We start from the raw sequence: 13112 nt of genomic DNA, 5'->3' as shown, positions 1-13112 counted from the left end.
GGTCTAAGACCTACACAGGCAAGCTATAAATGTGCACTGAGTAAGGAAACCTGTTTGTCTTTTTCTTCACCATTTCTTTAGAACCTAGTCCATAGTTAGTTGTCTTAGATACATTGTGTATTAATTACCGACTACTAATAATGTGGTACAGTAAATGACCATTTGTGGGTCTGACCTTGTGCTAGGTCCCAGAGTCATTAGGAGATACATGTCATGTATTGCAAAGAATTGCCTTATGTGATGGAGACTAGCTAAGCAGCACCAAAATTCACAGGGTACACCACTTGGACACTGTTTGTAATCTTTACATAACCATAGCCAGTGTGCCACCCTCCCTAATCTTGTACTGCTGACTTTAGCTGCCTGATTTTCTACCCTGTTGTGATCTTGTTTATCTTTGAAGACAGGATTTCTAAAGACCTCCAATCGCTTCTTCAGGTTAGTTTACCAAAATCGGTTGAAATTTAAGATGGCTGACAGAGAGCGAGCAAAAGACAAATCGCCTCCAACTTCATTGTCACCCGTCTGCCTTTTGAGTGCCATACTCCGGCGCTATGACAGTCGTCAACTAAAAGGAACCACAAAAGCATGGCCAAATTCCTGGAAAGCCCCTGCCATTCCCGGAAAGATTAGGAGTCCCCCAACCCCTTTACTGGCCTCATTTCTTTTGCACTATACCTGCATCTCTTCAGCCCCAGATAGGTCAAGAGGTTGATCTATTTCCTATTTCTGTTCCTAACCAAGAATGAGTCTCCCTTGCTGCTAAGTGTGTCTTCTTGCTGGTGCTACAATTCTAAGAGGGAAGAATGACACAGGATGGGGATGAAAATTTGGTAATTAGCATTTTCAATAAATAAAAGAAAGCTGAGGTTCAAAGAGGAGCCTAGACCCGGAGAGTGCAAGACCAGGGTGTAAAACATGATTTAGCTGGAGTCCTGGTCCCTGTGCTGCTGTTCCTTGTCTATCATACTTCCCCAGTGACAGCTGAATCCATCAATATGTCCCTCTCACAATTTCACAATTCATCTCTTAGGAGATTGAATCATCTCAGACCAGGCTAGATGGGGCAATCATGGTTAATTACATTGAGCTGCCACAAGGTTGCCCAGAGGCGATGTTCACCATCAGGCACATCAATCTCAACCCGCCCTGTCAGTCCCATTTTCCTTGGGAAGCAGCTCAGCTTCGTCCTCTTTCCTCCCCTTCCCTCCACTCCCCTCCCCTCTCCACTGACATCTTCAGAGCTGAGCTCTGTAGTGTTGTCTCTGGGCTTCCTGTTCAGATGGCTTCAGCATCTTTTCAGAGACTCAGGGTCATTTAACAACAAAAGTTGTGTGATATGAAGATGGTGGCCTGGGAATCCAACTTTGTGAACTATGTTCATCCAAATCACAATTTCTCAACTTTGGCACGATGGGCATTTGGGGCCAGATAATTCTTAGTTGAAGATAGCTGTCATGTACTTTGGGAGAAGTGAGGCAGCAAACCCAGACTCCAATTCATAGAACACTAGACAACTGTGACCAAAACAATGTGTCTGGAAATTGCTTCATTACCCTCTTCAACCCAAGCTGAGAAAAACAAGGATTTAAACTATCCCTGTTTTTCCCAGGTCCTGGAGGCGCGGAGTCCTAATGGTTGTAAACTAAGTCCTATTCCAGGATTCTAAAAGTAACCTACAAGGAAAGGTCTGGAAAACATTCACAGAGCTCCTTGTGGTCGTTGCCTCTTACAGCAAACAGGACTCTGGAGAAGAGCGGGTTCTTGTCACTGTGTGGCCCTTGTGTCATTTAGTGAACTGGCTTTACAGGGAAAAGCAGTAATCGTCTCTGGAATGACAGGATGTTCAGAATGTAGGCTTTAAGAAGTATTTAGGATGGTATGTACAGATATCTTCAACTCAAAAAAGACTTGTTTTGGCTGGGCAGTGTTGGGGCACACCTTTAATCCCAGCACTCAGGAGGCAGAGGCAGGTGGATCTCTGAGATTGAGGCCAGCCTGGTCTACAGAGTGAGTTCCAGGACAGCCAACACTACACAAAGAAACCCTGTCTTGGAAAACAAAACAAAACGGACTTGTTTTGTGAGGTTTGAAGAGATATAGAATGGTGACTGGGTGCTTTTCTTGACAGGATAAAACAGAAAATGAAGAATGTGTACCCTAAGTGACCCAAGGGAATTTAGCTTTTACATTATTATGATTTTAATTTTAATCTTTATTCATTGCTTTCCGCCAGTGGAAGGCTGTGTGCATCCCAGGCTAGTGCTACGCCACCCCCCCCCCCAGCATACTCTCTATACGCCCCAGCCCTTCCCATGTATTTCTGTGGCCATGCTTTTCTTTGGCAAGTGGCACTAGTTATTTACCTTTGGAATTTTTTAAAATTATTAATTTTTGCAGTACTGTCGGGGTTCAACCTAAAGCCTAGTGCATGCTAGGCAAGCTACATCTCTAGCTCCATTTTTGTTTTTATTTTTTTAACATTTTATGGTGTGTGTGTGTGTCCGTCTGTCTGTCCGGGGAAGCACGTGTGCCACGATGTGCATGTAAAGATCAGAGGACTCGCAGGACTCAGACCTCTCCTTCCACCATGAGGGGCTGGGGATTCGAACTCAGGTCGTCAGGCTTGATGGCAAGTGCTTTAGCTAAGTCTTTCCCTGCTGAGCCATCTCACCAGTCCCCTAATTTCCTTCCTTAAATGTTTCCCAAGCGAGTTAAAAGAAAGTTAAGTCAATGATGGTGGCATGGCGACATGAAGCACGTGGCAGGATTGTGGGCACGTTGTTTACCAGGCTCCCATAGAGGGGTGGATTTTCTATCGGATGGATTATGCTACGCCTCCCCGCTCCAGGTCCTGGGACCCACATACTTACACCACCCTCTGCATAGAAAGTTCTTATTCAAGGTTTTCGCCTGACTGGGTCTTCTCTTTATAAAGCTCAAAAATGACTTCCTTAGGAAGGTCCTTAACTGGCTAACCAGTTTCCCCCTTTGTGGTGTTGGGGATCACACACAGAGCCTCACACATGCTAAATCACACACTGAGCTACACTCTCAACTTTGGCCTTGTTAAAGTGACCTCCACTTCTTCCTCCACGTTTCCTTAGAGCTGATCTCTCTAATCTATCTTTTCCTCCACTGGACAGAAAACCCTTGACCAGTAAGGACTTGGCCCTGTGTGCCATTGAGCCCACAGAGCCTAAGCCAAGGCCTGGGCCACAGTAAGAACTCCAGACTTTGTTGATTAAAATTGTTCTACATGAGAGCCTGGCTGGATGCATGACTTTAGTCTCAGCACTAGGACGGTGGAGGTAGGAGAATCTCTGAGTTCCAGGCGAGGGCTACATGGTGAGATGCTGTCTCAGAAACAAAACAAATCCTGTCTCAAAAACAAAACAAAAAACGTGTTCTACATTGGGATGTGTCCACTCCTGTTCTATATCAACTTGTACCAGCACCCGAGGTCAGAGAGGAGAGAGAAAGGAGGGAGATAAGGGAGGCTGAGGGAGTCCGTGGTTCGCCATCAAACACATTTATTTCACTTTTATTGAGTATACAAGAACAGAGAGCACACGCATACAGCACGGAGCACTGAGGTGGGGAGCGTGGGGACAGAGAGGAGAGGGGACTGAGTAAAAAGGAACACGACAGCATTGCAGTTGGTTGGTTAAGGTGCTTTTTGAAAAAAAAATATATATATATATTTAGAGTGATGTTGCTCATGCAATCTCAGGCCAGTCTTGGTATGTGCTTGCAGGATTCAAAAACTGAAACAGGTCCTGGCACTTCCTGTACCTTCACATGGAAAAGATCCACAGAAAGCAAAAGTCGGGAAAATAAAGGCGTGTGAGACACAGAGTGGGAAAAAGGCTCAGGGCGCAACTGGTTTACCCTGCTCGTTTAGTTAGGCGCAACTAGTTCACCCTGCTCCTTTAGTTAGGTGGGATAAAGTAGCCCGGTGTCACATGGTAAGTTAGGAACTGCATCTAGACGGTCACCCAGAATTCTGACTGCTCTCTGAGAATTTCCCCCATTCTGTTACCTGGCCTACTGGACAGAGATGAGACACACACGCACACCAAAAAAAGGCAAAAAGAAAAAAATAGGTTGAAGATAGACAAGACAACATCCTTATTCTCTGTGGAGTGGAGGACGGGAGGAAACAGTTCCCTAGATTTGAGTTTTGCAGGTCCCCTCCTCCCTGGGCAGGGTGCTAACTGCCTCTCTTGGGGGAGAAGGTCAGAACACCCATGGAGCAAGTATCTCCCTAAATTCTAACACCCCACAAGCTAAGCAGGTCATTTTCTCCTCACCTTGTAGCCCACGTTCAGAGCAGGTGCAACCCTCTGAACAAAGGTCCTCCCTCTGAGGTATGTACGTCCAGTGCGTGCAGGCCATGGAGTTCCTGCAGAGGCAGGGGAGGCCTGAGCCCAGTTCCAAGGGGATAGACCCATTCCTGCTCTTGGCTCAGAAGCAGCAGGAGCTTACAGGTTCTAAAGGGCAGGCAGGAGGTTCTGTGGCTTCTCCACCAAGAATGGACAAAGAGCCCGGAGCAGAGAGAATGCTCTGTCACACTGGAGTGGAGTGGGCCTACCAGCCCGCACCAGGGCATATGGCTGACTCTGCTGTCTAAGAGCCTGGCTCTACTTCTCAGCGGCCACAGAGAAGAGCTGTTCTAGCTGCTTGCCCTGTGTCAGGCCAGCACCTATAGGTAGGGAAGGTGTCCATCCTAGGAGTAACTAATAAGCAGGCAAAGAGGGAGCATCTAGCCCGAGCCCTCTGAGAGATGGAGGGAGTGGAAACGTGTTTTGAAACAAGCCAGCTATGGTTAGGGACAGGCTTGTCCAGTGGCAGTCCCAGGTTCCCCTTCTCCCACATGCTTCTCCTTCCACCTTAAAAACAGAGCCTGGCACAAACAGGCAACTCATAAACATTTGTTGAATAAATGTATGAACTGCCTTAGCAGGACTAGGAGTGAAATGGGATTGCTGTTGGACATTTCCTTCAGAAAGGGACACTGCTCGTGGCAAGCCAGCCAGGAGCCTGCATATGCCAGAGTGCAAAGCCAAGTTGGTGGCTGGGTTTTCCCCAAGGGCTCCTGTCATCTCAAGGCCATTTTCCAAGCGAGTCTAAGGCAGATGGAGCCAGTAGGCAACACTTCCTCATACCTGCTATATCGTTCTAGGATAGGTGAGACCTTTGGCAATGCAGTATGGCCTATCATGCAGAAGGCCTATCATGGCCTTTCCTGTGTTCATGGGCTCTTTATCACGGCTACCTTAGCTGAGGAAAAAGCATGATTCACAAGATGGAAAAGGCAGAAGGGGAAGACTGGTTGGGCATTTCAGAAAACCAGGTTAGAGGGGCTGCTCTCTACCTCAGCCAGGACACCACCTCCCTTAAGAGAGGAACCGACGGTGATGAGGAGGTGAAGAGCAGGGCAAGACGTGGCGGAAAACAAACCAAAACAAAGACCCCGGTCACAGTAAAACAGAAAGAGGACTGAAAGCCACGGCAAGCCCCCCGCAGCTAGGAGGACTAACCTATGACCTCAGCAGCAGAGGCCTGCGCACAGCCCAGGCCCAGACAGCTACTGCTGGGGGAGAAGGCATCTTGGCCTGGCATGTTCGGGACTACATCTGTGTTGTTTCCTTCTGGCCGAACCTTCACCTCTCATGGAGGGCCCCCCAGTCTCCCCACCAATCACCCAGTTACAAACACCACACACAGTTTCACTACACTGAATCTGTCAGCCCTACTGGGAGCCGGCCACACCCAGAGTCCAGTGTCCTCGGCTGGGCCAGTTTGGCAAGATCTAGGAACCTTGGGATACATCACAGTCAGGTAATTATAACTTGAAAATGTCAGCTGCATACTTACCAGCACAGTTTATTTTAATATTTGTTTCCTGTTACATGTAATATACATAACTTAAAATCACAGTCATACAATCTCCTATGAGCTGCACCTCCATCATGAGAAACCGGAAACATACAATGTCTACTTCCCTTCCCATGGCTTCCTTTTGCTCTCGTTGTCTCTTTTTCTTCCAGTGAGAGTCATCCGCAATGGTCCTCAGCTGGACCAGGACACAGAAGAGGAGGGTCGGGGGGAGAGGCAGGAGGGAGCTGAGACAGAAAATGGAGACAAGATGAGCAGAGGTCAAGGGTGAAGTGGAGAGGACAGAAGGACAGAGAGCGGATGTTGCAGCCCAGTGTCAAGACCCGGAAAATAACAACCGAGTGTTCCTCCCCCTCCTCCTCCAAGTGGGAGACTTCCATTCTTTTCTCTTGGAAAACAGTGGACTGTGCGTGTCTTGCGGCTGTGACTTCTCTTGCTTGGCTACGTGATCTTATTTTTCTTCCTTCGCATTAGAGGGAGCAACAGAGGCTGGGGAGAACAAACGGGGTGCTCGCCCATCCTGGAGTGTGTGCAGCCGAGGTTCAAGGGGACATCTACAATCATCATGGTCTGCTTTTGTAGTTTGGCAGGAGAAAGGGGCCAGGGAACAAGAGATTATGATTGTTACATATTTTCCTGAAAAAAAAAATCCCACCAATTCAATTTGTCTGCAAAGGAAATGAAGGTTGCTGCAGATGTCGGTTGTTGCCATCAGCTGACAGCTCCGCCAGCCCCAGAGCAGTGCAAGGACGCGGTGTTTCCTATATATATATCTATATCTATATATATCTATATATATATGCTTTCCCTTCCCAGTCTCTCATCAGTGACAGTACGTCGCAGCTGGGATGTTGGTGTTGTCGGAGAATCCAGAATGAAGGCCCCTTCTTAATGGTTCTCTGGCTTGGGTTGGACCAGACATGCCAGCATCTCTTCACGGAGGTCAGGATTCCTGGGTGCCAGAAGCAGGGGAGCAGGGTGATGGGTACAAAGGAAGGAAGGTAAAGGAAATTAGTTACTTTAGCCACTTGCCTTCAAACACACAGCATCAGTTTTCCTAGCTACCGTTTGCCCTGCATTGTAGCCCAGAAGGGGTGACTTATCTAAGGCTATGCACTTACTGGTGGCAGCTAAGGAATGGCACATATGCACTAACTCCAGAATCCCTGTGCATCTGCGTGTTTGATCCTGAGGAGGCAATATCTTTTGCTTTGGTCTGAAAATGTTTTAAATTGTCCTTTAATGATGTGGAGACCCCTGGTCACCGCCGTTTTCCTGTGCTCCCTTGCTCTTCTCAGCTCTGGGCTGTTTTTCCCTGGCTGCAGGTCTTCTACCCCCCATGAGCCTGCTGTGGCCTGCAGATTAAATGGCAGACAGCCTAAAGAAAAAACCAGAGTCTGGATTCCAACTAAGGCTTACCTACAGAACTCAGAATTTAAGAGCATGGACTTTGCAGTAACGATTCCCGAGTTCAAACCCCACCCTGGCCTGTCTGCTCTGTAACTGTGGGAGAGTGTCTCAACCTCTCTTAGCTTCCATCAGTTTCTCTGGAAAATGGGACCTGCCTTCCACAGGTAGACAGGCACCACAGAGGGGGCCTAGATACAGGAGTGCTGAATGAGTAGAGGCCTTGTTGCTACACCCGAGTCATCATAGCTCTTGCCCCATTTCCCCAACAGTAAAGGCTACCATTTCCCTACCTTCACCATTGGCGACTACTCAAAGCCACTTTGTACACGGAACAGCATCCCTGACTCACATAGGATTCGGTATAATCAAAGTGTCATAAAAGAGTCCTTCTTTGGTCAGCTGACTGAGAGGAAAACTCATGCCCAGAAGGTTGATGGTTTAGCGGGTTGGTGGCAGGGTGACGGTGAGAACCCGAGGTTCCTATTTTGAAGCAGGTCAACCCCCTCCCCTGCACAGGTAACCCTGGGAAGGTGAGGAAGCTATAGGCAGCCAGGTGAATGCTGTTCTCTTGCTGGCAGTGTTCAGGAGACAGATCCTCTCTGAGGGGATGCCAGGCTGCCCTTGACCACAATATCTTCCTTCCTGACATTCCTAAGAGCTGGGATTCCAGGCAGGGACAATCACACCATTTCAAGTCCTCCCATCATCAGCTCTATGACCGTAAGAAGCTATTTAACTCTGGCCAGGGGGACCTAAATAATACTGTGCATAATAATTCATTCTTCTTGGCTTAGGACAGCCATTGATAGCTTACCACCATAACGACAGTAGTGACTGTTATGGAATATTTACTGTGTGCCAGGCACTATGGGAATTACCATACATACATGGTCTCTATGAGTCAGAGATATGGGAAGTCAGCGTGGTGAGGAACATAGATGGCTCTGGAGTCTAACACATTAGGTTTAGATTCTAATCAGTTCATCATGTTCCCAGCACCGTAGCTATGGGCAAGCCAGTTAAGGTCTCTGAGCATCTGTTTCCTTACTTTTAAAATGAATGAGCAGACAGTACAAAGCTTGGTGCCTGGCACAGTGTAAGCACCCTATGAATAAGAGCAACAGATACTACTAGAATTGCTGGTACCCGTCAGCTGATAAAATACAGGATATAGCAAAACATAGCTCCAAAAAAGGGTAGAAAGAGGCTGTCCTGGAACTCACTCTGTAGACCAGGCTGGCCTTGAACTCAGAGATCCACCTGCCTCTGCCTCCTAAGTACCGGGATTAAAGGTGTGCATCACCACCGTCTGGCTTCCCAAGAATCTTTTTACTGCTTCCTCCTCCCTCCCACACTGCTGAGCTCCAGACCTGTACCTGTGGCTTCTTGTCCCTCTCCTCCGGGGATGGGTCTGTTTCTCTGTAGACAACAGCTTTGGTTACCAGCATGTCTGGATGCTGTAGTTTGGCTTCCTTGATGGCCAAAGCCAGGGCCTGGTGGGCAGAAAAGCATAGTGAGGTACCACAGAATAGTGCCTATGGGAGAAACTGAACACAAGCCCCTACTGCACAGCTGGGGAAACTGAGGCCCAGGAGGGGCCAAGTTAAACAGTCAGAGGACAAGAACTAGAGTTGGAATCTTCCGGTCTCCATTCAATGCCCCTTCTTGGGGGTCAGCAAGGGGTGGACACCTTCTCTGCTCGAAAGGGTACCCCCCATAGGTCACCATTATAGGAGGGACCAAGTTAAACAGTCAGAGGACAAGAACTAGAGTTGGAATCTTCCGGTCTCCATTCAATGCCCCTTCTTGGGGGTCAGCAAGGGGTGGACACCTTCTCTGCTCGGAAGGGTACCCCCCATAGGTTACCATTATAGGAGAGACTGGAGACTGGGCTGTGCCCTGGAAATACTTCTCCCAGCCCTGTACCTGGTCTTGATCGACATCTTCGTCTCCAGTAATGATGATTCGCTTCTCGATCCTTGTCTCAGAAAACCCTCCTTTCACAGTCTGTGGAGAGAGGAGAGGACAGGGGAGAGAAAGGCGAGGTCCCTCTTAGGCCAGCTGTGACAGACCTACACACGTCGGCCTCAGTCGATCAGTCTTTCCTGTCCTCCTCAATATTCTCTTCTAGTTTGAGGACTTCAGTTTGTCATCACTCTCAGCTCTCAAACTGTTCCATTTATGACTCCCACACCCAGTTCAGACGCTGCTCCTTGGTTGGCAGGGTCCCAAGGCTTCCTGTCCCGGCCTTCCCTAAGCACTGAGTCTATATCTCTTATGGTTTTGGGCCTCTGCATGGTGCTGACCTATGTGCACATGGCCTCGCTCACCTCTCCAGACTCCAAGACCTGGAGAGGGGGGCTTGTACTTTGATGACCTCAGTGTACCTTCACCCCGCACCTTTCCCCACCTGACCTGGCAGTGCTGAATGTAGATCTGTTGAATGAGCACATGAATGGAATGTGAATGGTGACAAGGTTCTACCTTCAATGACCTGGAGACAAGATTCTACCTGAAAAGACTTGGAACAATCCTATGAAGATACTTTATTGCCTCTCCGGTTTTCTCAAGGAGTGGGGCTTAGAAGTAGAGGATGGGGCGGGGCCCTAACTGTTTGGCATGTCCAAGGAGAATGTGACCAAGGAAAAGCCTAGCTGGAGGGAGGCAAGGATGAACCAAAGGGGCCCCTGAGTGGTGAGGTAGAGAGGAGAGTTTCCTGAGCCATACACTGTTGGGTGTGCCGTGTGAGGCATTCCCATTCTCTCAGGTGTTTTGAGAGGTTGCTTCCTGGGAAATGTAACAAGGTGACAATGCTACAAAGTTGCAGGCGAGTGTTATCAACCAGACTTTACCTTCTGTGGGTCAGCTGGACCTTCAACTCAACCCCCAGGGCTCAGCCTGGCTCCTCAGGCTCCAGTCATGGCTGGGCCCCTTCTGTTCTCCCTGGCGGCTCAGCTGTGCACTTGCTACAGGCTCCTTCTCAACCCTTCCTAGTTCCCTGGCTGTCACAGCTGATGGCCTCTAGGAATGCCTTCCTCCTCTGTCCTGTTCTCTTCCAACTTCCCCTTGGCTCAAGACCTCAGTCCAGGCCTTAGTTCTCCTTCCTCTACCTCCCCACACCTATCAGACAGACAGACAGCTCCAGGGAGCCTATCTCCAGAGTCACTACAGTTACATTTCCTCTTAGCTAAGATCCTCCACGATCAAATCAGCCCCAGGGTCTGGTGCCTATCTTGTCTGCCCCCACTCTGCACTTCCTTGCTCCAAGGGCATCCTAATTTCTCAGTCCCCTATCTACACACTGCTTCCTGGTTTCCTACAAACACACCTCCTCCAGCAGCCTGAAAGTCCAGGAAGGTTGATGGTCACTTAGCTTTTGCTTAACGAAGAGGTAAACACCCAGTGTCTCTGCCCCTCCTGCTAGCATAGCATGCCTCCTGGTTGCTGTACCCTCAGGTGCTCTGCAGAGAGTCCCAGGACCCTCCTCAAACTCCATTCTCTTCTCTCTCTTGTTTTGGGTAAGTGGGACAGCAGGGAGGACAGGACAATGACTATACCATTGAGAAATATCTCCATTCCTCTTCACTTTCTGTTTTGAAACAAGTGCCCATTACATTGCCCAGGCTGCCCTGGACATTCAGTTCCACACCAGCTTTCTAGGTAGCTGGGGCTAGAGGCTTGTACTATCAGGCCTGGCAAACAGCGACTTTTTCCAAATGACACTGTCTGGCTTTGGGGAGCTTCCCGCACATCACTCTTCTGAACTCTCCTGGCTCTCAAGGCCTGTAAGAGGCAGACATCATTGTTTGGAGAGAACATCTGACCCCACGGGTTAGCTGCCAACGCCGTGTGCAAGGCCTACTCCCAGACAACAGTAACACAGTGCAGCGCACTCCAAAACTGGCCAAGGTCCTCCTTAGAGAATGAGGAGCCAGGGGTCAGCATGGTAGTGACCTTCCCACCTACAGCCACTGGGGCCCTGAAGCCCGCTGGGGCCCGGGAGCCTGCTGCTACTCACTTTGGTGACATGGGTGGTGGTGGAGGTTGAGAGTGTTTCCGCAGTGGCGCCGTAGGTGCTGGTGAGGACATCTTTCCCGATGATCTGCAGAATATAACCACCCCCACCCCGGGGGTCAGGTCAGGGCACTGGGCTCTGAAGGAGCAGGCAGGGCTAGGGAAAATTTCCCAGGGAGAAGCAGGGGCCCGCGAAGGTGAAGCAGGGATGCCAAGATGCTTTGAACTATCATTCATTCTTATACAATACCAGAATCTTTCCACATCTAGACCTAGAACATTCCCAAACCCAGGTATCTGTAACTCTTAGATGAATCCCTAAGGCCCAGCATCCTAACAGCAGCCTAGAATGGAAGAATCCTAGAAAAATGACCAGATGTATCCAGGCAGCAGACAGAGGCCCCAGGACCTCGTCCTGTCATAGGCAGGAACATGCTCTCTCTGGACTAGGTATTGAGAACAACAAACAGAGAATGAAAATATCAGAAAAGACCTCTAATGACAGATTCAGGGTCACCGGTGGGGCGGTCACCAACAGAGTCAGCTTAGAGCCAAGCCTCTGACTCCTAACTCCCTGCTCTTACTGCTTTATAAACTGACACAGCAGTGTGTGTGTGTGTGTGTGTGTGTGTGTGTGTGTGTCCTGTTTACCCTCAGCCCTAATAACAATGCTTTGGTTACATGAGGGGGGTGCTGATGGGCACCTTGGGGAGCATGTGGGCATTTGAAATGGTACTGAGCGCCTCACCACACTTGCTGTGGCTGCGTGCTAGCACACTCAGCTCCGAGTCCCCTGGCCCCTCACTGCACTTGCTGTGGCTGTGTGCCCGCATGCCCGGCTCCGAGTCCCCTAGCCTGAGCTGTTCCTGCCTACTTACCGGTGAAAGAGAACGGATTTCCGTGGCCACCGTCTGTGGGCCGGGGATCATGGCAGCTGCCCCCTTCCCGGACTTGAGACTGTTCTCCTGGGGAGACAATAGTGCTCAGATGGCCAGGTCTCAGGTCAGTAGGCCTCCAGGAGAGCCAGGGCATGTGACCATGTGGTCATCATCACCACAGGGTTGAGAAGCAATACAGAAGCAGAGAGCTGAGGCACCCATTCCGTCCTCCCTTGCTCAGTCCCACACACACATGCATGCTTGCTTGCACACTCACTCCGCAAACATTTACTGAATCCCTGCTATTAGGGATGCTAAGGTGAACAGGATACAGTATTGCTCTCTGGACACCCTAAAAGGAGTTGGGTCACCCAGGCTCTTGTCCTGGACCTGCTGTGAACCTTGAGGCAGAGCCACTCCCTCCCTACTGTCTGTGGAAAAGGACCTTTGTCTATTCCTCTGGAGCCCTTGTGAGGAGAATATGGAAAGGCGGTTTGTAAACCAGAAGCTGTTGGTAAATGCAGGAGTGCAGGTGGATGAACCATGTAGGTACTTCCCGGGACCTGCCAGACACTGGGCATTCACCAGGTACGTGCATGTGTGTGACTCATTCAACCTTCGCAGCCACTGAAGGCAATCCCTGGCAGCAGTCCTATCCTACAGGGGACACATAGTATGTGGCTTGTTCACGTCCTACAGCACGACAGTGGTGGAACCAGGAGTCACCTCCCAGCTGGGCAGCCTCCACGGCTGCGAGGTGCTTGTGGTCCAAACCAGCATTCTGCCCTCGGAACTGTCACTCTTGAGCCAGCTTCCCCGGCCTTATTCTAGATTCTAACTGCTAGAGCTCCCTGGAATTGTCACTGGACTTGGTGTCCTGTATCTGGCCAAGGGACACTGAGGGTCTTT

The 13112-nt window shown here is 49.6% G+C and overlaps 1 protein-coding gene across 20 annotated transcripts in view; it reads right to left on the bottom strand.

The window, feature by feature from the left end:
• Window positions 1-3516: 3516 nt before the first annotated feature.
• Window positions 3517-13112, bottom strand: part of Epb41l1 (erythrocyte membrane protein band 4.1 like 1) — a 123846-nt gene continuing 114250 nt past the window's right edge. For 17 of the 20 annotated variants that reach the window (XM_075962744.1, XM_075962741.1, XM_075962742.1 and 14 more), the window contains 5 exons: window positions 12204-12290; window positions 11330-11413; window positions 9238-9318; window positions 8688-8804; window positions 3517-6853 (listed from right to left, as the gene is read on the bottom strand). In XM_075962744.1, coding sequence (XP_075818859.1) covers window positions 6845-6853; window positions 8688-8804; window positions 9238-9318; window positions 11330-11413; window positions 12204-12290 — 378 coding nt within the window. In that variant the 3' untranslated portion in view covers window positions 3517-6844. The remainder of the gene's footprint in view (window positions 6854-8687; window positions 8805-9237; window positions 9319-11329; window positions 11414-12203; window positions 12291-13112) is intronic. The other 3 variants (XM_075962749.1, XM_075962759.1, XM_075962756.1) reach the window with 1 other exon arrangement.

This window comes from Microtus pennsylvanicus, chromosome 2, assembly GCF_037038515.1.
Source record: "Microtus pennsylvanicus isolate mMicPen1 chromosome 2, mMicPen1.hap1, whole genome shotgun sequence".
Classification (NCBI taxonomy): domain Eukaryota; kingdom Metazoa; phylum Chordata; class Mammalia; order Rodentia; family Cricetidae; genus Microtus; species Microtus pennsylvanicus.
This window is presented reverse-complemented; position numbering and strand designations above follow the sequence as displayed.